The sequence below is a fragment of the Topomyia yanbarensis genome, chromosome 3 (genome assembly GCF_030247195.1).
Source record: "Topomyia yanbarensis strain Yona2022 chromosome 3, ASM3024719v1, whole genome shotgun sequence".
Lineage (NCBI taxonomy): Eukaryota > Metazoa > Arthropoda > Insecta > Diptera > Culicidae > Topomyia > Topomyia yanbarensis.
Genome location: NC_080672.1, coordinates 270,036,340 through 270,062,204, shown reverse-complemented (window position 1 = coordinate 270,062,204; position 25,865 = coordinate 270,036,340). Strand labels below are relative to the sequence as shown.

At 38.2% G+C, this 25,865-nt stretch overlaps 1 protein-coding gene across 1 annotated transcript in view; it reads left to right on the top strand.

The window, feature by feature from the left end:
- The first annotated feature begins 1,239 nt into the window (after positions 1-1,239).
- Positions 1,240-25,865, top strand: part of LOC131687140 (uncharacterized) — a 63,716-nt gene continuing 39,090 nt past the window's right edge. Inside the window, exon 1 of the mRNA XM_058971190.1 lies at positions 1,240-1,869. Coding sequence (XP_058827173.1) covers positions 1,826-1,869 — 44 coding nt within the window. The 5' untranslated portion in view covers positions 1,240-1,825. The remainder of the gene's footprint in view (positions 1,870-25,865) is intronic.

Below are 25,865 nucleotides of genomic sequence, written 5' to 3'. Positions count from 1 at the left end.
TACTAGCTGTGAAAAACGTAGTTGTTTGGTACTGTACATGTTGTCTTTTACGAAGTGAGTTTTTATGTCAATAGGGGCTAAGTGTTATGCTTGAAATTCATGGTCTGAGAGTTTAATTTATTTTAGCTTTGTCAGTAATTCTAGTGTGGTATGGTTTTGTCATGTTCGTTGTAAGATTTTCGAGTCGTTCAATTAGTATTATGTTTGGGGTACGCTTGGTATTGGTATAGTACAGGCATAGTACACTTTCTTGTTCGTTGAGTTCGTTTTTTCTTTTGATCCCTAGCTTTATGTATAATATTCTAGTTAAAGTCACAAAATTTCGATATGTAGAGTAGAATGGGGTCAAATAGGTATGGGGTACAATAGGTATAAGGGATTTTTGCTATTTTATTGCAAAGGTCGCTCATGTTGTGTCATTTCGGCAGTTACCGTGGATCGGCTGTAATAGTTACGGCGTTTTTCTTACGTAAAAGTTCATGCTGAACACGAGTATTGTATTTTTTGTTTTGAAAAAATACGGGCATCAACATGAAACATACGCTTGGCGGTGCGATAGGTCAGCCGTTTGGGGGCACTATAGGTCACTACTATTAAGGGGGCGTCTGGTGTAATGGCCAAAAAAATCGATTTCTTTTTTATCCGCTTAATTGTTATTATTGAACCTCTAGAATAGTCTCCCGCAATATCGGTGGCCATGCTGAGCTTCTTTTGTTTTAAACAGCCATGCATTCATCACGCGTATTTACTTTAACACACGCACATTTCAATCTACCAGCAACAATGGGTTTGCGGCAGCGCGAAAAAAAAAACACTTTCTTTGCGATTATTTAGAACTTTGCGTGAAGCGAATTTATCAAAACTTTTGTACATAATAATTCATCATTTCAATAACATTGAATAATTTTTTATGCAAAAATATCGTCAATAATAATTTATGTCGAATGTCCATTATGCCAATCATCTGTTATGCCTAACGTATTTATGCCTAATGGGGTACGCCCGGTCAGTTCAATACCAAGCTCAAATAAATAAGAACAATATTTAACAATAAGTTGAATCTAATTGGAATTAATACCGGAATCTTAAAGCCTTTTTCTCTGCGTGCTAGTGCAGTGGAAATGTGTGTGTACCATGTGTTCAGTCTGCATGTGGCAGTGTTGGTACCCATTTGGCTACCAACCACGCGCGTATGCCACCGCACCGTTGTTCGTCTGTGCCTCGTCATACCCGATCAAGAAAACAGTCATCAGTGCAGTCGCAAACCGAGCAGGCAGTTATAGTAATATTCAAATCAAGGCTGCTGAACATTAGGATCCAAACGCTCGGTCGCGCAGGTTGTGTGTAGTCGGTCTTTCGTTTGAGAAAATCTACTCTTGGTGGAAGCAAAATTATTATTATTTATCTTCACTTGTCCCGTTCATCACGTTATCTACTTATCAGGGAATAAAAACGTTGTGTGCTGCAGAACGGAGAGAAAATTGAGGTTTTTGTAATCGATTATACGGGCAGTGAATTGAATCGAAGCTTTGTGTATCCGACGGTGCGCGGTTCGAATACGAAAATAATAATTGTTCAGTGTGCCACATTACAGGAAAAGTGACAACTTTGACCAAATACTGGCAAGGTTTAGTGTTGGAAGCTACCGAAAAATATATTGATGAAATTTATTATATTTGCTGGTAAAAGCGAATCCTCTGGAAACACCGTTCCCTCCAACAGGGCCAACTTGTAGTGAAGTGCATTGCCACCGTGGTTTATTTATTGATTGATCTGTGTTTGGAAATATCGTCTGCTGCAAGCGAGCTGTCAAAATCCATACAAAATGAACGGATACGCAGACCTGTCGAGCTCCATAGAAAACAACCGGTAAGTGAAAGTGGTCCCATCAGTTGGGTTTCATTGTTGACGATAGAATCATTTTTACAAAGCTGGATGCCTGCTGCTTTGTATCAGTGATTTTTCCACCCCAACCTCAAATTCCCCCAATCACGAATGAACGCATTGCATACCGTCATAGCAATGTGAGTTTTTTTTTACTGAATCATCAGCTTGGGCGCTCTGGGAAATGGTTACGCATTGTAGAAATCGTTTTGTATGCTTTGTTCTTACCTGGGAGTTCTTACTAATGCTTATAGTGCACGTAGTAAAGGCTCAAACGGATTGTTAAAACACGGATTGTTAAAACACGGATTGTTAAAACACGGATTGAAAATTTAGTCCTTGCATGGATTGCTGTCTGTTTCAAGGGAAATAAGGGTGTCTCGATAGCTTGGATAAGTATTGTACTTAAAAATGTATCTACACTCTCAGTGGTTGAAGCTTGAGGATCAACTTATTTACTAGAACATAAAACAAGAACAAAATCATAACACTACATTATTGTGGAAAACCAACTAAAAATAAAAATCATTTACTTAATTACCTTTTGTTGTCCCAATTTCAAATTTGAATGATGTCAAAGAATATGGAATTATTCAATAATAGTTGTAAATCAAACTTGAATTTGAAACCGAAGTTAGTTATTGCAATGAACTTACATTTAAGTAATTTCAAATCAATACCTATGATCACTGCAAAAGCGTGTAGATGGTTCAGCAAATGGCGCATTTCTTGTTATTTTGTACAGCTGCTTGTCCAACTAAAATCGAACTTCACTTCCGTTTGTCGATGCTAACATAAACAAGTTAGTTAATTTTCTAATAAGAACGGTACGTTTATTATGATTAATATGCAGCTAGTCTGTTGTAGGTTGATGAAATTCCTACCTTTCTTATAGGGTTATGCGCCATTTTTCGATCGCTTTCTTTGGACAATGCGATTCTTTTTATAAAGGTACGATATGGACATAAAAAATGTTTCTAGAAGCTCCTACGTACCTACGACCTCGTCTTTCTCCGGCAGCTGTTCAACTGTACTATTCTTTCGTACGGAATATGTTGCACTCCAATTTGATTACAAATCGAACACAGACCGGGAATGCAATGAACAATAATATTTTAAAACTTCTTATGACGACTGTATCTAGTTGCAATGTCACAATATGTTGCCAAATATTGTTATTTTTCGGAGTGATGATTATGGGTGCCGGGAAATAGGTATTTTGTGAAACCTGAGCTGAGACCGTTTCTTTAGTTTATATGAACTAGCTATTGATAACACAGAGCCACAAGATAAAACAAATTGAATGTACTTTTCAAGTGATATAGTAAAGGTTGTATGTCTTGTCAAATACAATACAAAGCCATCTTTGATCAATTTAATATACCCTCAAAATCTTGATGTACAGCAAAAACAATTTTTGGGACTATCTGCACTAAAAAATTAACGTCACCGCATTTTTTCAGACTATTTGACTTTTTTAAATGTTGAAAAAAGACCTTTCCAGTGGTATGTTTGTTATGTTCTTTTGTTAAAAATACTGTGCGGTTTTCAGACAACAATATGAAAATAACAATTATATTGCGACGAAAATTTGTTAACATTTTTATGAAGAAGCGTCTTCTGAGAAAATGTTTGATTCCGCATCTAATGACTAGTTTATCACCGAAAACGATTGTTTTTGATTTTTTCTTAAAAACTTACTCGCATAAACTTTTAGAGATGGTTTCATAAAAATTTTCAAAATTTCGATTTTTTTGTTCGATTATGTATACAGAGCGCGCAATGCCTCACTAATTACGATCAAGTTCCCAATTTGATAATATATAATAACTAGCATTTTTCAACCGATTTTCATAATAAACTGGTCGTTAGATATGAAACAACATGTTGTTGTAATTTTCAACTAGAACGTAGACGTTCCATTATAAACATGTTGAGAAATTTTCATATTTTTCATGAAAAAATAAAAAATAATGTTTATGTTCATATTGTTGTCTTGAAACCACAAAGTATTTTTAACAAAAAACGTAACGTAGCACCATTGGAAAGGTCATTTTTTCTTCTTTACAGAATTAAAAAAAGAAAATCGGTTGAAAAATGACAGCGTGGTTTTAATGCCGAAAGTCCCGAAAACTAGTTTTATGCTATAAATAAAGAAATTTAGGGGATTACAGTGAAGACCCGATTTTATCAGCTCCCGATTTTATCTACCCCCGATTTTGTCAGCTTTTTGACCAGATTTTGTCAACCTCACTTAAAAATCCGCTTGATGGGGTCTAGCAGACGAACCAAGTCAACTTCGAGTAAATTCTTCATGTGCATATTCTTTCTGATGCCAAATATGCAAAAAAATGGAATTTTGGGCAGTAAAACTCTCTTAAGGGAAATTTATACTGAATAATCGGAAATGGTTATAAGGTTGTGGGTAGGGACTAAAAAGAATATTTTAACAGGTTCGCTTTATCAAAGAGAAAGAAAAAAATATGTTCCGATTTTGTCCCCGGTTTGTCAGCCTTAAATTCACCAAGTGGCTGTGGAACATTACCTAGTGGACCGATTTTTTTTCAAAATTGAAGACAATAAACTATAACCTATTAGAAAGCTTCTAGAATATTAATTTCATTCAACTTAAATACCATAGCCGTAAGCTCGCACCTTAAGCTTAACTCCACTCATCTAGTTGCAGTTTCTTCTGTAGGAAAACCTATTTTTCTTCATGTCTTCCTCAGATTTGACCTCCTTGGGGTGCTTTCTTAGTGCCTCATAATTTCCCAGTATTTTTCGATGGGCCATATTTTCGGTGCGTTACAGGGTTTATGACTTTGGGTACGAAAGTGACCCCGTTGGCTTCGTGCCACTTCAGGACAATATTTGAATAGTGGCACGAAGCTAGTTCTGGCCAGAAGATCGTAGGCCCTCGTGTTGCTTCAACAGAGAAAGCAGACGCTTCTGTAGACACTTCCCGAGGAAGATCTCCCCGTTTACAGTCCCAGTAATTACGAACGGCGCACTCATCTTGCCACATGAGCAGACCGCTTGCTAAATCATCTATTTATTGGCTTATTTTGAAAGTTTTTGCTACCTTACTTTCTTCGAAACATCAAATTTGCACTAAGTCTTGGAGCCTTCTGCACTTTGTACGTATGCAGTCCCTCCTGGTTCTTGGCTCTCTGAACAAAAGACTTGGACAAATTAAATTTTTTGGCCACATCCCTGACTGAAGCATTGGTATTCCGCTTAAACGCTTTTACTACACGCTTGTGATCCTGATCACTAATAGAATAACCATACTGATCGCATTTCTCTTTCCGTTCGATGCTCAGAGTTTAGTAACGTTTAATCACACGTGCAGTCAACGGTGAGACTGAACGATTCCGAGTTTTCCAATGTCCCTATGAGAGAGTTGAGTATTTCCTAGGCACAAAATTGCACAAAATCAATTCGCTGCGTTGCTTTTCGGGTGACGCAATTTTTTCTATTTTTCGAAAAACTGAAGGCGGTAAAAATACAATGTAAACAATACACTTTAAACTCCAAAGGGGTTTTTGTTGTTGTTGTTGGAGACGAACCACTGCGACCAGTATTTAGATCTATTGTGGTACTCCAATGGGTTACTTTCTACAGCGTTTTTTTCCATGATGTAATTTGATGAGGGACACCCTTTAGATATCATCTCATCAACCCATGGACAGGGAGCAACGGCTTTACTTAGCTTTTAAAGTAAGACATGACTAGAAAGATTTTGCGCCTCAGAAAATTTCAACGATTTCGGCTAGGATTGAACCCAGACCCACCCACTGAGAAGCGCTTACTGGTGCCGACTACTTGTTGATTTAGATGTAATTTGACAAAATATTTATGACAATAAGCTTCTACTTTTTAATGGAAAATTTGTAGATTTTTGAGATTAGAATTTCTATTATTTCTGTCCAATTCCGATCAGAATAGTTCTACTTGCATAAACCAAAAAACGCGATCAGTCAAACTTTCAACAATCAACAACAATGCTTGTTCTGGTTATTCCAACTGACAAACAAATCACCATTGAGAAGAATATTCTTGAAAATATTCACGCTCAGCAAAACTGTTCCGCACAAGTGCCCGATCGCTCGCACCCAACCGAAGCCGCTTAGAAGGACATCCGCTTGTTTCGTGTTTGGCTTGTGTCGATATATTGCACATATTCTGTCTGCTGGTGTTATACTGCTATGTATGTATATGCTGGGCATTATACCCACCTTTCCTCTCCTTCCTTGTATCGATATTACGCAAAGAATAGACCTCGCTGCGTGGCTGGTCGGTGCGCACGAACGGCGGTGTCCAAATCAGTTATCTTTCGACGCGAGCTGCCCCAGCAGTGTCCGTTCGTTCGGTTTGGCGGCGGTGCGTAAAATCCGTCCGACGACGATCGAACGCGCAACTGGATGACCTCGAAGGATCACAAAGGCCTGGAAAATATGCGAACGCGGCGAGTGAGATTTTTGTTGTATTGCGACTAAGCTTAGCTTTCGATGCTAGGGGGATTGATTTATTTTCAGCTTTCGAAGCAGTTTGCTAAATTGGCTAACCAATTTTCGGAACCTTCATAGGTGATAGTTTTTTAGAAAACCGCGCTGAAATCTGTTTGCAATTTTCCGTTGCAATCTGTGCTCATGATTTTGCAGTTTGCTATTCCACAGCCAAATCAGCTTTGTTTGAACGACAGCACCGATCTGAATCGTTGTGCGAAGAAACAACAACCGAACTTTGCATAGCACCCGGATTTCCTAACCGAGAGATTAAAAATTTAAGTTTACCCTGTAAATATTATCCAATTACCGGATAGCTTAATCGGTTTTATTCGCATCGCAGAACCGGACCGGTTTACTCGGGAGGGTTTTTCGTATTTTTTCGCTCGGTTTCTACCACATTTGGTCCATTGGAAACAGCAGGTTTCTCAGGGGAGGCACAATCAAAAGATTCTCACCGAAAGGTGCTGGAAATTTGAAGAAATAACAACAATGCCGATTGAAACTGTTGAGAAACGATCAGATTAGAATAATAAAACAATTTGGTATAATTTTGATCTCTCGTTTTCATTTTGAATTGACTATATTTATAGGTGTGTCTTTTGATTATTTTTAGCAACAGTTTTGTCGTCTTTTGTGAAATGTAAGTAACGGAATATTTTCTAGAATTTGTTCTTCTCGCCAATTAATAGTTATCCGTCGTAATGTTAGTCGGGTTCGCTTCTTCAGTAAACAGTTGATAGTCTAACAGAAATTACACATCAATATTGTCATGTCCCCTTTGTAGATGATAATTTTTTTCACCGGTCTGAAGACTTCTTTGACTCAAAAACTTTTAAAATGGGCGTATTTCATTAAAACAAATTAAAAAAAATCTACCATCATAATCTTTGGAACATAACCGAAATATTGTGACGGCACTTGAACTGGAAATTCAAATCTAATGATTTGACTCGTAATTTATAATTCACCTATGTACCAGTTCACAGCTGCTAAAAACGGTCTCCTCAGTATACTGGTCTTGATATATAGTCTCACGAATAGATGCTCGATTTGTCGCCTACAAAAAATAAATTCACGCATATACAGTTCAAGATTTGCAACTGGAATTTACACGAAATGAGCGGCAGTCATACACGAACGAACTTCGGTCGAGTCTTTTAAGAGTCTGGTTTTTGATACTTTAGTCGGGTTTTTGGTACTTTAGTCGGGTTTTTGGTACTTTAGTCGGGTTTTTGGTACTTTGGTCAGGTTTTTGGTACTTTAGTCGGGTAGTAAATTAAACTACGGTTGGTGAAGGAAAATAAATTCAAAAAAATTCTTCAGATATTTGTATGATAGAAGTGGGTTGAAGTCGCCAATTGTTTCAAACGATCTGTACATACGTTCTCCCAAAAAAAAAACAAATATTTCGTCCGTCACATTCAACCTAACTTTCAATGACAGTACAGACAAATTTGTAGTGCATAAAATTTCACAAAACTTTAGTATTTTTTGGTGCTCCATATTGATGGCTTTGTCCGAAATAGGCTGGATAATTTCGGTTTTCCGCATCGCTTTCGAAAGATGTTCACAAAATTAGTTTCGACATTTTTTTTTTTATAAAAGTCGATTTCCACATCAAATTGCATAACGGACAAAACACTGTAGAAAATTACCTAAAGGACCGATCCTTTTCAAACTTTCAGACAATAAAATATAACCTATTTGTAAGGTTTTGGTATATTTATTTCATTCAACTTCAATACTATAACCGTACGCTCGCACTTTACGCTTCACTCCAGCCACCAGGTTTTGTACAACATTTGGCTGCAGCTTCTTCTCTTCGGAAACCCGCTTTTTCTTCATATCTTCCTCAGATTTGACCGCTTCCGTAGTGCCTGCTTCATAATTGCTCAATATTTTTCGATGGGCCTTAGTTCCGGTACTTTAGGGGGGGGGGGGTCATGTCCTTGGCTAGGAAAAGGACTCCGTTGGGTTCGTGCCACTCCAGGACAACATTTGAATAGTGGTACGAAGCTAGATCCGGCCAGAAGATTGTAGAGCCTTCGTGTTGCTTCAACAGAGGAAGTCGACGCTTTTGTAGACACTCCTTGAGGTAGATTTCCGCGTTTACAGACCCGGTAGTCACGAACGGCGCAATCCGTTTGCCACATGAGCAAATCGCTTGCCAAATCATGTATTTATTGGCAAGTTTGGAAAGTTTTTGCGTCCTTACTTCTTCCGAAACATCAAACTTGTGCTGGGCGGTTTTTCATTAAAACAAATCAAAAAATCTACCATCAGGAGTCAGAATAAATTGACCCAATCCGCACGTTTCACACACTATTCGGAGATTTTACCCTTGCTATGTCGATATTTCCTTTTCTGGTAGGAAGGGAATGGGAGAAATAAAAATGATAGGTAGAGTTAAATGGCAAAACAATACTATTACAAGAACAAAAATCTTCGCTGCCGAAGGAATAGTAAACGCTACTGATGAACAATTTCATTTTTTGGGTGTCAATACCTTATTTAAGACTTTTTTGGTGGCATCCAACTGAAAAAAGGTCGAAGCGGTGAGTTAAATGGAAGTGATTATTAGAAAAAATCGCCCCAGTGGCAGGATTCGAACCTGCAACCTTTGGGACTCCGGCCCGATGCACAATCCCTTAGTCGACAGTCTCTACCGAAGTCTGAAGGATTATGAGTTAAAATTAGAACACAGACGGTAATAAACACCCCGGCTTAGGTATTTAGCGGGGAAATAAAATAGATCAAATGTGTTAAATGGCAGCTGCGGTCGTGTGTGGTCTCGCTTTAGAGGCAGGGTACGATCACTGTTGCCATTGCGATAATCATTTGTTCTCTCTGGGACGTCATCATATAAGTCCCAAGGGTTGCAGGTTTGAATCCTGCCACTGGGGTAATTTTTTCACACTTGCTTTCGTTTAACTCATCAGATATCTAATAAAATCTAATAGATATCAAATGAAATGGAAATCTGTATTCACAAAGATTACGCGACGCTCAGTATCCTGATCAGTTTACAACATTCAATCAGCGTAATGATCAAATGTGCTTGGAAAATGCAAGTCTACTATTCCGCATTCGCATTAGACCAAAAACAATTTTCCAAACCTCGCCAATGGTTGGAACGTTCGGTTGCAGCCTAAGGCGAACCTTGTGATTTTTCCAACTAATAGGCAATGGTAATACTGGCTCTTGAGCAACGAAGTCAACACCGCCGCTTGATCTAACTATTTACAGTGATTCCAAAATGACCGGAAACTACAAAAGGTAAATGTTGAGCTCATCGAATTGAGCTCGACATGCAACTACATGTTTGGCATTTCACTCTCTAGAAGCACACACACAAACTTATACAGATGGACCTCTTCGTATGCGACTGAAATGAGTGAGTTTGCGGTATCTACGACCTCATGGAAAAGGTTTGAAAATTAGCCATAGAACTCAATAGCCAAGATCTCAGTTTGAAGATTTGGGTTTACGATTTTTGACGATATCTAGTGAAATGCTGCAACGATCAATGAAGATATCTTTAGGATCAGATAACGATGGTTAGTTATCTCGTTAGGCACAAGTCAGTGTGTTATACTGTTGGAGCAGAGGGTCATATCAAACACCTCTTTGCTTCCAGATCGTGAGAATGTTGCATTGAACATATCTAGATTCGTGGTACAGTAATGTTTCGATTATATCACGGTCGGTCTGTATTTTAGCGTGATATATTTGAAGCGTGATATATTCAAAACAAAATAAAAAATTACATTCAAGCATTAATCTATGTATTTCTTTAAACAAAAAGTAATAAAAAGTTGAAGTTAGTTAAAATAATAAATCATAGTAGGGTAATGAGCCTATTTTTGCCATGTTATTTTTAAAATTAACACGACATTGAACTTAAGAACTAATGTTGGGGAGACTTGACCAAGTGGCATTAAGCTGAAGAAAGATACACAATTTTTGATATTTACTACTCTGTGATACCTACTGTTAAGGTTAATCACGTCACAAAAATACCACCCTTAGCACCAGTCCATATTTTTATAGTACTAGTCAAAAAAGTTGCTTTTATAGGGCTGATTTCGTGACGTGTGAACATGCAATGTAATCCGTACAGTTAGTCCCAAAAAGAAAATGCAATAAAAAATCAAAATTCATGAAATACAATCCTTTCATATTTTTTTCCTAGTTATAAGGACCTTGATATTATGGAAAAAATGATTACAGCATGTTTAATGGCTTTATTATTTATTCTGATAATTCAAAATTCTCTTGGTCAAGTCTCCCCCAGTGGGATTTGACTAAAATAAAGGATCTTAAAAAACTTTTATAACTATTGAAATAGTAAATTAACAATTCTGCAAAAAAATATGAATACGCACAATACTTTCCCACATTATATTTAAATGAGTTTTGATAGATTGAAATCTTTTTTAGAGATTTAAGTAAGTTTAACTGAAAACCTGGTCAAGTCTCCTTATGTTCTCCTAACATCGATTCAAGAAAAAATGCATATCTCGGCATACCTACCATATCTTGCGTATTTTGTTTTTCGTATTTTCTCATTATTTTGTTAGATTTTCCTTCGGATAACTAACAATTAAAAAAAGAAGTCGATTTGTTTACCCGCTACACCAGACGGCCCTTTAAGGACACGGCAAATAAGTTATGAAGAATTTAAAACTAAAATTGGAATCGACAGAAATATATTTCGGCAATCCTAGTCATTGCAACAACGTCTTGGTAAAACATGATTTAGAGATTATTTACGTTTAAAGTTTCGCGCCACGTCTTCCGCCCCCGTAAAAGAACAAGATGAATACGGCTATAACATTACTTCTACTGCTTAGATCTCAATAATAATTTGAGATACTTTCTTAAGATTCTATACTTTAAGATAAAAGAATAAAAATGTTTGATTTTTTGACCGACCTCATCATATATAAACCCTTAACGAAATAATCAAAAACCCAAAAATAGGCTCATTACCCTACATGTAAATAAGCAAATCAATTGTAAAAATAATCCGGGAACTTCTAACATAACATGTGGCTTATTTGAATCAAAACGTAGTGTGCCTTGTTTGTTTTTCAAAAAGCGTGATATAATCGAGACAAAAACCGTGATATAATCGAGGGTGATATAAACGAGTATTGATATAAACGCATAGTGATATAATCGAAACATTACTGTACTTAAGTATTCCTCCGATTTAGAGCTTCTCAAATTATTATTTGGGCTGCACCAAATCATGTGATGGTTCATTTGAATCAAATTTTTTCAAGAGCTGTTGTACGCGAAATACTGTAATGTTACTGCTGTGATGTTCTGAATCACCCAAAACGTTTGGGAAATGCAAAACCTTCAGATCTACAAAGACTGCAAGCACTTCTAATTAAGAAAATAGCCAATATTATTGCAAACATTATCACTCGTTCTGCTAGTTTCAAAGGAATACGCAGGTGGGACAGATTTGTGATCATGGGCAGTAAAGCAGGCCACCTCTTTAAAGCTGTAGCAAAGATCGTGGAGTAAGGTAGATCAATTATCATAATATAGGCAACCCCATGCCGTACCGTGGGAATTGAAGTCTCCTGGATGCATGGAGGAGTTCCGCAATGTCGCAAAGATGCTGGTTTTCATCCAGTCCTGCACTAAATTTAGTCCATGGTTGAAATATCACAAGAGATTTTCATGTCCCTGGAAACGCTAGATGCTGCCTATTTGGTTTGAAAATTCTAAAACCATGAACGATTAGCTTCGACTTTGTGTCAGAGATTCAAGCTGTTATATTTTTAGGAGCAGTATAACTTGTTCCCACATGGGGATCATCAATGTCGCACTCTTCGTGAGCCAAGCGAGCCTAACGATTTGTCGTGGTGAGCGGTGTGGCTCTTTTTAAATATTTGCAAAAAAAGTATTTAGAGTGTCTTTTAAGGAAGAACTTCAGATTCCTCGGGGGCTGTTTGTACACAATCATATAGACTCTCTCCTCAATATGCACACTTTTCAACATTCCCAATGAGTAATCCTTACCCAAGTAGCATTTCTAATTTTATAGCACGCTACAAGTGCAATCTAAGTTTTAAGGAAGGCTTCAGGAGTACTATAAAAGCTTAATCATTACAAGGGTATGGTTCTCTGCGCAAATGTTACACTGAACCCAAAATGGCACATTTTTTTGTATTCAACGCAATGCGGTAATGAACGAGTCTTGTTGAAACGCAAAGTAGTTATACAAATATGCCATTTGCAGGCTATGAGTCCTCGGAAAAGGAACATTGAAGCCTTTTGATATTTAGACTGCAAATCCCAAACAGATAATCAACTTCATACGAAGTGGTGTGCCTAACTGGGAAGAGTGTGTATCTCAATAACGGCAATCACTCATCAATAGTGATAGGTCATGGTAGATAGTACACTTAGATTAAGGAAGGAACAATAGATTTAAATACTAGTCGCAGTGGTTCGTCTCCAACAAAAAAGCTACCATTCTCGTGCTGAGCAAATCCACACATGACAAATTCGAATCGATGACCACACCATCGATCTTAATTTTTTGAGCAGGCATGTAGATGCGCTATTCCTTCGTAAAAGACTTGTCGCCACGAACTTCATTTGCCTGCTTTGGACAGCATATCACTAGGCCCGTACGCAGAAAATTCTCAATGAAAGGATATTGATTTTTTCGTTCTTTGCATGAGAAAGGTATAGAAACCCTTAAACGTTGAAGATTTTTTTCCGAATCCTGGAGAGTTGAGTCTTGTGACGACTTGGCTCAACAAATTGGGACAATGTGTGTTATCGAGAAGACACCACCGCCTGCTGGCTCATCGTAGTGTCGAATTTTTACTATGTCTTATCCTTCCAGGGCCCCGTTAGGTGTTACTTCAGGAGGAATTGCTCTTGCTCTTTTTATTTTGTGTTAGTTGTTCGTGTTTTTTTCCATTGATGCTGTTTCTTGCTTACTGTCCAACCTTCGTGGTAATATCGTCACCAGCCCAGACGCGAACCGATCCAGATATGCTGAACATAATGACTAACGTATCTTTACAACGATCTTCGCAAGGGTTTCTTATCCTTCTTGGCGATACTCGTTCCTAAGTGTCTACTAGCTAGTACTGAGAGTTTTTCGGCGGCGGAATTTCTCCCAATACCGATGCCCGTTTTCGTAAGCCATTTAGTTCTCAGCCACTCTGGCGCAATGATCACCTACGGTGAAATTTCTCTAGACCATAATATCCTAATTCTCTCCGAGTTTGTTTGTTCCGTATTGTTTGTTCGTCATTTTTTCTTCTTAGCTGCTGTTGCTAGTTAATAACAAAACTTGACATCTTATTACAGCCGCCCTCGCAGGGTTTCTTCAAAAACTTGTTTCTACAATGACCGAACTCAAATGACATTGACGTGTGTCAAAACCGCTCGCAGTATAATTTTTTTTATTCCTGATCAGGAATTTAAAAAAATTTCAAATGTAATTCAAAATTCACACGGGAGGGGTTTGAACCCCTAAAACCCACCCCTTGTGCACGGGCCAGCATCTACTACTATTCTACCGAAAAAAATCAGACCTAGTTAAAACAGCTTCATCGGATAATTTGTACTGATAAAACAGCAATCGACTTGGGGAGATCTCTACTCGCCCGGTATAGCAAACCAATAAACGATGGCTAATGTTGATTGAGCGATTTTTACTGCTGCCATTATCTCTGTTATCAGTCTGTTGATAATTCCACTATCAGCTGGCGAATGGGGCGCGCTTTTTTCATTGTGCGAACTGTGGGTGAATCACTTCCTGTCTGTTATTCGGAGAATTGCTAAGGCATTTGTTTGGACAAGTGCAGTGATGTAATAGCTGTAATCGAACAGTTCGTCGCTCGTGTGCTGACTTGATTCAATTTCACGGTCATGTTCAGGATCTAGATTATCTGTGTTAATTCGATATTTCGAATTTGTAGGTTAATTATCTTCAACGCCGTTATCTTTAAAATCGTTTTCATTTTCTGTTTGTAACATGAGTGCACATGGACGACGATTTGTTTAGCGTTGTTTGAAATAGAATACATGAATGAGCGACAATATTGTACATCAGTACGGGATTCACACCTTGCAAAAACTTGTGGGTCAAGGTTCTGAATTTCAAACCAAACTAATCAACGGTAAAATAATTCAGTCACGGGCAATGTCCCTGGGTTTGCATCTGGTAACAGTTGACGTCCTCCAACCTCGAAAGCCAATCCGTTAATTTGTTTCAACACGCCACATTTTCTGTTAGCATAACCTCTGCTTGGGCACAAACAAGCCTGAAACGTTAGTGTGTATTGCCGTACCACACTACCCTGTTTTATGCTTTGTGACGCACAAAGCCCACCTCAACCACGCCAGGCCATTACGCCAGTGTATTGCAGGTCGTAGGTAGAATATGTCGCACTTACGTGACGTATGTATGAAGTTTCCCACAGCCGAACGCAAATTTGGCAACCGACAAAGCATTTGACGAAAACCAAAGGATCAACCAGTCAGTATGAGGGGGGAGACGGGGAATTCGGGGCAGCGCTGCGAAAATCATCTGATCCTAAACCCGTTGGTTTCAGACGCGTGTTTTCTCGGCTGCGGCGGCAGTGCGCATGTACCGAGCACAGCAGCACCAACACATTCAACGTGAACGCAAACACGGTGGTAACGACGAAGACCTTGCCGGGTGGTTTCTTACCGTGTACGCAGCGGAGGTGAAAGCATTTTTGACATTTCTGCTTTTGCTGTTGTTGTTGTTGTAGTATCGTACGATTTCGGTCTCTACCGCGCCTAGTTTCGCAATACCATTTCGCGGGATTGGCTTGAGTGCTGGATTTTTCTTCTTTTCTGTCGATTCGACTAATTAACGCAGCACGAAATACTTAAGATTCATGCCACGCTAGCTGGACTTCCTTGGCCAGTGGTTCTGGCGGCCACATGGCAGGGACCTACTGGAAATTCTCCTCCACATAAGCCGCATGCCATATCCAACCGTTCGAAGAAGCAAATAAACAAGTAAAGCTGAAATCCCCATCACGGCTTGTTGCACAAGCTCGACCTTAAACTTTTCGATGCCGTCAATGCAAGCTATCAATGCAGCAGCAGCGGTAGCAAACAACATACGCGAATGATAGCCCAAATGATATGCACCCGATTGTGCGTACCGAATCGGATACACATCGTTGCGACCTTCCGACCGACCGGATCATCGGTGTGGGGGAGTTCGTTCGAACACACACCCCCCATATCGGTTTTTCGATCCGGTCCGCTTGACTTAGGAATGCAGACTGCGATGTGGACGACCTTTGGGTGTCGAATTTTGATGGCAATGAACGCTCTGCTGGAACGAAACTAGTGACCAATGAGGCTTGCGTAAGTGTCCCGTGGGGAGTTGCGAATCAATGCGGCAAAGCGAATCTAGTTTATTTGGAATTTATACTGGTATTGCACGCTAGCATGTTGTGCAGAGAAGCGGCGACGGTTTTGCTTCTGAGCGATGGATAGCAGTTACTTATTCGCGGCTTGCATGATTTTCATTCATGTCCACGTTATAGCAGTGTAGTTTTGCACTAGTATAATAACACCGAGGATTCTGCATCATACGTTTTCTAAAGATATCACATAAACAAAAATGGACTTCCGAATTTGTGGAAAATTTACGAAAACAGAACAGCTAAAGCCCTGCCAATTTAAAATCAAGATCTTAAAATCTGTTTGTCATTCTAAACAAATCTTACGCATTTATTGTAGGTTAAAAATTCAATATGGGTTTAGCGATTTTTATTCCTATCGAATTCGAAATTTTTGGCTTGATATGTGCTATTAACATCCGCACAAGCCTTTGGTCAACCTCACCATTTGTTTTTATCCAGTATCTGGTTCGTGTAATACCAATTTTATAATCTACTTCTGTCTAGCTTATGTTGATGATAACCCAATACATTTCGATTGGGCAAAATTCTGGGCAGTTTTCAACGTTCGTCACTTTATCAACGACGGCTACGTCATTATCGCAGAACCAATGTTGCGCATTCTTACAGTAGCTGGAACTAGCCAAATCTGGTCAAAACGATGATCTAATTCACGACAATACTCTTTTTTCAGCCATTCGTTGATATATAACTGTCCGTTCATATTGTTGGTTGTGATGAACATCGCAATCTTCCGACCACCACTACAGATTCCCTGCCAAATCATCAACTATCTAGTGGAATTGTCCGCAAAAAGCAATTTATACTTTTTTTTAATAAGAAAAGTGACCGGAAGATGGTTATACGAACATCCGTATGGCAAGTTATACTTCTATGAAATATAAATGATCTATGGCAACATAAACCTTCCGACGGTGAAATTGTTTGAAATCAAATTTGACATACGTTTCTTTGTCCATAAGGATGCATCCGTTGAGTTTATTTACACTCTTGTCGCCTCCAGGCTTGTGTTTAGCCTGGGATGCTTCGCATGATGGTTCATTATGGTTCTTCTGATGCTTGAAGAATCCTACCCGAGTATATTTCGAACTGTACTGTGAACAACTCCGAGTTTGTTAGTCACATTCATCTCCAAAAGTCCTGGATTTTCCTTGAAAGTCTTCATGACGTTTTGATGCAGTTTTTGGTCTACTGTACAGCATTGACATCTCGATGGAACTTTTTTGAAACAGATAAACGTTCCTAGAAACGTTCACGAGCAGGTAGTTTTGGGCAACTTCTTTGCGATTCTATTACATTATAAAGTGGGGTTTTCATTTCTTTTATCGCGTGGCAAGAAGACATAAACGCAGAATTTTAAAAGAAAGATTTTGTAAACAATTTGTTGTCGAAAGATTCCAAAGCCGGCCATTAGAAGCACCATACCGAACGAAAATATTATTTGTAATTTGGAAATTATTTATGCTATTCTCAGTACGTTTTGTTGTCCGTGAACAAGTTTACAGTAATTGCGTTGCGTTGCGTTGCGTTGCGTTGTGACGATGATTTTGGCGGATTGCACACTGACTTCATCATGTTTGACTGCTGATTATCTAATAAGAGTTGCTTAGGAAGTGGTAAGTAGGAATTCATACCAATCCGACCCATATTAAAACCTCAACAGCATGATAGCCATCATTGCCGGCCGCCCCCATCTCCATCGTTCACGGGGAAGGATAAAGGATAAGGTAGACAGGAAGTGTTGATGCTCCACCTACTTAACGGAAGGACGACGATTCATCAGACTCTTCCATAGGTGTCGCGGAGTTGGTGGTTTGGAAGGGTATCAGGTCTAGGATTCGCTCCAAGCAAACGATGCGACCTGTAAAGCATATTTTATTAGGTAGTTGTTTAGTTAGTCTTCGAGTGCACGATCACTCGAAAAAGAGATGATCTTGTTTAGTTTTTGGTTATTTTTAAACTCTGGGCAGCCGGCTACCGAGAGTATACTATGTTCCCTAAACAAAAACAATTTGAACTCCACACAGCCGATCGTGGGAGTATTGCCTGGAAAAGCTAATCTTATCTGCGTAATGGGCCGGATCACTATTTATTGCAACAGTATTTGGACAGAACTCGCTACTTCTTCTCTACGATATATTTATTGGCTTGAAAACTACCAAGTGACAGCATATTATACTGGCAAAAATAGCGCGAGATGTTATAAATCAAGGAAAGTATTTCTTATTTTCCATATCGGATTGTTTGTGGAATACAAGTATACGAGCGATAATACCGAACACTGAAGGGAAATATAAAGGATTGTTAATCTGATGCACGGGCTTGTTAGCAATAACGGAGCTTTAAATTAGGTTCATAAAAACAGACGCGGCGAATTTTCAATACGTATTGAGCCGTGTTCATAGATACTAGTCAGATTAGTCGTATTGGGGCTAATTTCCGATCAACTATTCATTTTTACGGCAATGTTTTCTCGACTAGATCTGTTCGCACCCTCTCATTCTGTTCGCACCCTCTCATTCTGCGGTCTAAGGACCAAATGTCATCAATAGACTTAGAATCGCGTGGAGGCATGAGATAGGAAACTTGTAAGAATTTTGCTATCCCACCGTTTGACTACCAGAATGGATGGGAGAACAGTAATACTAGCAAATACCGACTACCATAAGAGCGGTGCAAATTTGAACGAGTGACGTAGAGTACTGCACTGAAAAAAGGACCAGGAGTGCGATTTTACGAAGTTTTAGCTTCCGATGGCCCTACATTTTCTGACAAAGTGAAGTTCTTGAATGTTGAGATTTTTATTACTGTTTAGAAAAGCAAAAGTATCATAAAGCTAGTGTCAGGCCTTCATGAGACCTCAAGAAGTCACTTTTGGAGGTATTCGTAAATGTAGATTTGTCGGTAGACGGTTCCAAATATAATAGAAAAATACCTAATTTAACACAACTACAGATCACTTGCAACATAAAAAGCTTTTTGTGAAATTCGACAGCTCCATCTTAGGCCAATTCAATAAATTTCCTGCATGAAAGTTTCCATTTTTTAAAAACGGTTTTTAAGCCAAAGCTTTGGAAGTTAAACCTTGGCGTGGAAGTGCCGGTATATTAATATATTCTGTTACTTAGTGTAGAATTAGATTTCGTCATTTACGGCTAATATACAACCGCCAGAAGAAACTTAAAACGTTGGTACACAATCAAGAAAGGCGAATCAGAAAAGGTATATGTCAGTGATTCACTAAATACAGACTGGAAAGAGGGTAATATGGAAAACCTTAAGGTCCGCCCAGATTAAGTCTTCGGTACGGAACAAAACCTCGGCCTAGGAACTCCTAGCATGTTGTTAGTCGCCTCTTACGACATGGGAGCAGTTCCCAGAGGTTCTATTCTTGGTTGAAATAGTGCAAAAAGATTTCAGCCCGCCGGACACCACACGGCTTGCGAACAAGTTTACAGTAATTGTGTGAAAAAATCGCCCCAGAGGCAGGATTCGAACCAAAAAGTAGCAAGTAATTACTTTCGTGTGACTCAATATTTCGATCTGGTTTTTGTTGGGCATTGCCAAAGCCACGATAATGTAGAGCTAAATTATGAAAATGCTTCTGAAATCATAACAGTCCAGGTGAGCGATAGTATAATAAACTCAGAAATAAAATTTCACGACTAAGCTTTTGAAATCATGAACATAAGTCACCTTGCTCCGTGCGAAAAATCCGATAGTCAAAAAAAGCAAAATATCATTGTAACACGAAAAGGAATTACAAAATCGCCACCAAGCTCCTTGAATCATGAATATGAGTCACATGAGTTTGTACGTAATATCACAATGTCGCAAAAATGAATTATGAAAATTTTTCATACAGGAGAAGTAATATCGTAAAGCATAGCAGAAAATGACAAACTTTGCTAGTTTTTATGAGTAGTTCGAAAACATTATTAACGTAAACTCAGCCGTTTCCGCGTTAACAACCAATCACTGTTTGAAACATTTTATTTTTCAAAATTTGTCAAATTACTTTGAAAATACACGAGATAAGAATTTGTTGTAATATCAAAAGTTGTTGGTAATTTGGTTTGGGTAACTCAAACCTTTTTACGCAACATACCGTACTTGTCAGAATCATATTTAAAAGTTATAGTAATGAATTGGCTTTAAAGGGATCATTCACAAACAATCAGCAATAATGTTGAAAATATTAAAGATAAAGATTTTGTGTCTTCGGCGAAGTTGTTCGCAAAAGCTTGCTCTACAACTTTGTCGAAGACACAATTTTAATATATGCACTTGCAAGAAAGTTGGTAAATATATCTAACTTTCAGGGGGATTAATCATGAAAATAGCAACACATATGAAAGGGTTTTGTAATGTCCACAAATTTCTCCGAAGACGTCAATAACCCAGATTTAAAGACTTAGGCGTTATTAATAGATCACACAATTCTGGCTAACAAAAACCACTGTGCAGCCCTAACTAAAGATCAACCACTAGAGGGTGTGTGCACTTGCGTGGCCGTGTTGGGGGACGCGGCTCGCATTGGGGGCCATTGTGTGTTGATTTATCGGTCGACTTCGTCATCGTGCACAGGCTAATTAAAGAAATGTAAACCTATATATCTATGTGCTCATCTGAGTATTTGTGACAGTTGTGTCAGGGAATGGATGCAGAACTGGCGTATATGATAGAATAGTGGGTAATCTTTCCGGTTTTCAATTTCTACTTGATTTCTTCTACTTCATTAGTCTGTTTTTGTTGGATTTCTATTAGTTTGATTTTCCACTACTCGTGTATCGTCGCTGTTGTGCTATCTTATGACAAACGCCATGTTGGAGTACCCTGAGTTAGATATGCCACATTACTCGTTTAAAAAATCTCTACAAAGTGGCGTTTTCAGAATTTTGACATTTTGCTTGGATACTGAGATATATACTGAGAAATTTTAAATTTTTTGATTCAGATAACTGTGTCTTGGGATTGACTCAAATTATCGTGACGCATAAGATGTTTTTATGGGTAAAACTATCTGAGGAACACAATGGCAAAAAATTCTCAAAACATAAATACACGAATTGCGAGAAAAATGAAGTTTTTGTTTTAAACTGGAAATATAGCATATTTGGCAACACTGTAGCCAAAGATAACTATTTTTTCTAGATTCCCTGAGTAAAGATATGAATAAAAGTAAAAAAATGACGGCTTTTTTCTATTGAAAATTTTCCATGCGCGATTATGACACGCCATACAAATTTTGTCATCAATACACACCTACGACACGTGTGAGTGCGACTTTTGTTTACATTTTTAGTTAATACCCGCAACATAGCCAACTAATCTTCGTAATATTTGAGAGATCAATACAGAATAGATAGAAGCATCAATTGTCTTCTTTGAATTGTTTACATCATTTATAAGTGTCAAGATATTCAATCTCAAACTTTTAAAATCGTTTTTCTCGAAATGTGCTAAATGGAGTTTGTCATAAGATAGCACAACAGCGACGGTATAACAAAAATAATTCATACAACATACAATCGCTTGAGCTTCGTCCACGCACAACTACGCCCGCGATCTCACAAACATGAAAACACCTCGGTGCTTGAGTGAACGTTTTAGCACTTATTAACTCGAGAACGCGGTCTCAAGCGCGGACCTACAAATACATGGCGCGATCATGAATCGATCAATTCCGAAAGTTCCTTACCCTCAGTTCTATTAGTATAAGTCCATGCCTACAGTTGAAGCATTCGAAAAAATGACGCACATATTCATTAAACACATGTTGTCCATGACGAAATGACCGGTACCTTTAGTGATATCAGTAATCTCACTCTCTTCTAACATTCAGCAAGTCAACATACAAATGCTTAAAACCTTCGCGATCATCCACGTACACCAAAGCTTGCGATCTAGTAAATATGAGAAAAAAACATCGGCGATAAAGTGAAAGTTTTAGCATTAATAATCTTGTAAACGCGGTCTCAAGCGGGAACCTACAAACGTCCATGTTCGCGCGAAAATGCAACGGAAATCACTTCCTTCGGTCTTAGCAGCCTAGGTGTATGCCTTCAATTGAACAAATAATAAATGATGTTCACTAGACAACACCGAAATTGCTATATACCTGCACTGAGTGCCTGAGAGTGTAGACGCGTTCTGAATAATCGCTCCACAAAATTACAAAATTTGGCTAGAATAATAGCATAAAATAAGTGAAAACTACGTTCCCATACAAACTTTCAAGTGCTACTCGCATGTGACGAATTATCATCTGTGAATTCGAGTGATTTGAACTGCAAAATCCCAATAAACTGATTGGTCGATTGATCCAAAGCCATTAAGAGGCGCGTCTATGGCGCGTTAATGATGAGTGTCATGTCTAATCGAAATAAAAGATCAGCTATGGATGAATGTTCAATCTGCAACACCGAAATAAAAGCAGACGAAAAACAATTGAAATGTGTCTATTGTAGCAATTCGCTGCACGTGAAGTGCGCGGGACTCTCTGAATCTCGCTATAATAGGATTCAGAAAAACCATTGCTACTATTGTTCCAATCAGTGTGAATCTGCACATATTAACAGCAAAAAAATGGATGAACTACTGACATCTATGAAAGGCCTACAAGCATCGATGATCAAAATTGACCAAAAGTGCGAAGAAAACGGTGATAATCAGAAAAAGACGGATGAGGCCGTGAAGAAATTGAGTGTATCCATTGCTGAACTCACAAAATCGCAAAATGACATTAAAAGTTCGGTCGAAGAAGTGAAAGCCTCCCAAATGTTTATCTCCGAGCAGTATGATGACATTAAGTTGTTACACGAAGCAATGCGAAAAGACATAGCAGACAACCTGACTAAAGTTAGTGAGCATGACGGTCAGATTCTGGCCCTCAACAACACTATCATCGAGATGAAAAAGCGACTACGTTTGGCGGAGCAGAGCGTTTTGAAAAAAGAAATCATCGTAAATGGCATACCTAAGGAACTATCCCTTGCTGATTCTATCATCGTTACAAAAGTTGCTGCTGCCATCGGGGTGCAACTGTTTGCTACAGACATTGAAAAAACTCATCGTGCTAGGAATGGTATGATCCAAGTGGAATTTAGCAACACCAAAGTGCGAAATGACATCCTTCGTGCTCGTAAGGGTAAATCGATATATATTGATGAAATCGATTTTGGCAATGCGGTGCTACCCGGCGCCTCAAAGTCCTCTCCAAATAATAGACGAAATCATACTAAAGTGTTCATAAATGAGAACCTTACCAGAGAAACCAGATCTATTTTCCGTGAAGCGAAGTCCCTTCGAGGATCCCACGGTTATAAGTATGTGTGGTGCAATAATGGAAATATCTACTGCAAGCGAGACGAATCCGCTAATGTCTACATTATTGATTCTATTGATGACCTCAACAAATTGCGCTCATCTCCCAAAAAGGCCTGACGAGTACCTTCTGTTGTTGCTGCTGCTGCTGGGTGCTGATGAAGATGGTGTTTGTGCGGTGTTTTCTATACACTTTCAATAATCGCAATGGGAACAATCGACTGCAATGATTTTATCAGCAATGTACGGTTAGGCGATAACTTGAATATATATTATCCACATTTAAGTGATACATTTAGTAATACTAGAATAAACTTGTTGTATGTAAACATTAACTCTATACGAAACAAGCTAGAAGATCTGCTGGTTTATATAGCCAAGTTTAAAACTATCGTTCATATCATCTGCATAACTGAAATACGACTAAAACCAGATGAAGTTTATATGTGTAGATTACCTTGCTATGATGTAGTTTGTTGTCCACGATCGAATAGATCAGGTGGGGGCGCCTGTATGTTTATTCACCAGACAATGCAGTACGACGTGACGAAAAATGAGGAATTTTTGGAAGGTAGTTCTATCGTTGTATTTTTGAAAGAGGCAAAAATGAGCGTCGCAGTAATTTATAGGCCTCCACATGCAAGTGTAAAGGACAGCTTAGATTATCTGGACTCTCTATTGGAATGTACAGGAAATATGCTGTGTGTAGGTGATTTTAACATCAATTTACTTAATGGAACCTCAAGGCAATATGCGTCGATAGTGGATTCCAACGGATTCACGTTTTTGAACAAAATCGACGATGACTATGCTACACGAAGGACTGGATCGTCAGGAACAATAATTGATCATGCTTTTACCGATCTGTATTCTCAAACATTTTGCATGTGTTTAGACAACGTCAGTTTTACAGATCACAAATCACTATTGATCAGTTTCGGCTCAAATAACCGCTCATCGAGTAATTTTGAAATTTCAAATACCAGGAAATATAATTTTAACCATATCTCAACTGACTTAGCCCAATCGATAGGTTCAGTCGTCTGCCTAAAAAGTTTTGTTCAACTCATAATAGAAACTATGGCGAAAAACTCGTTTCAAGTTCGTCTTCATGGCAGATATCGCTCTAAAGCACCGTGGGTTGATGAAACAGTTATAAGAGAAATCCGATTTAGGGATCAGCTATACCAAAGAATGTATCAATGGCCAGATAATCCTTCAATCCGTCAAAACTACAGAAAGCAAAAAAACTATGTAACTAGACTTATCAAGCAAAAGCAAAAATATTACTACCAAAATCAAATAGCACAGAATCGAAGCAATATTAGGAAGGTGTGGAGCATTTTGAATGAAATTGTATTCCGTAAAAACACTAATGTAGCTCGCACAACTATATCAACAATTGCAGTAAATGAAAAAACTCTAAACGAAAAAACAGAAATATGCAATGCCTTTAACAGTTATTTCGCTAATATACCTTTTGAGTTGTTTAACAATTTGAAACAGATGTTTAACAATGAAACACAGAAGTTTACACTGAATAGATCAACTCAAAGCTCCATTATAATGTTACCAGCTTTGACTAATGAAATAAGTAACTACGTTCGTGAGCTTAGTAATTCAAGTGCAGTAGGACTTGATGGCATTCCATCAAAAATCTTAAAAAATAATGCAACATTGATTGTTCCTAAATTAACATGTCTAATTAATCAATCACTTGAAAATGGTGTCTTTCCTAATTGTTTGAAATCAGCAAAAGTAGTTCCGATTTTCAAAACTGGTCAGAAATCATTTATAGGTAACTATAGGCCCATTTCAATTCTGCCAACTTTGTCAAAACCATTCGAAAAGCTTATTCAACAAAGGCTATGTAGCTTCTTAAGTCGGCATGACATAATCCATAAAAACCAGTACGGATTCCAACCGAACTCGAATACCACTAGTGCTACAGTTAATCTAGTAAACGAAATCCAACTGAACCTAGACCGACGTAAAATTTGTTCTACAATCTTTATTGACGTGTCAAAAGCATTTGATTGCGTTCCTCATGCAATACTATTAAACAAACTGCAAGACTACGGCATAAGAAATAAGGCGTTAATGCTGATTGAATCCTATTTAAACAATAGACTACAATGTGTAGCCTTAGATAACCACATAAGTTCTGAAATCGCTGTCGGTTTTGGTGTGCCACAGGGCTCAATATTAGGACCACTTCTTTTCAACATTTTTATCAATGATATATTTGATCTACCCCTGAAGGGCAAACTTCAACTATATGCTGATGATGCTGCCTTAGTTTACAATTCAAATAACGTAGAAACCTTGTATCAAGATATGCAGCATGATTTGAATTTGATTCATAGGTGGTTCTTTGACAACGGACTTACTGTCAACGCATCAAAAACGAAGTATATTATATTCTCTAGTACTGATCGTCTAACTACTCAGGATTTTGACTTGTGGCTAGGAGAAACGAAATTAGAAAGAGTTGCCTTTCTGCCTTACCTAGGACTGATACTTCAACAAAACCTTAAGTGGAATTTGCACATTGAACAGATTCACAGAAAAATAACCAAATTTCTCGGTATACTTCGACAGAGTAGTTACATGTTACCTATTAAAGAAAAAAAGAACCTGTTTTACGCACACGTCCACTCACAATTATGTTACTTGAGCATTATATGGCAAAATG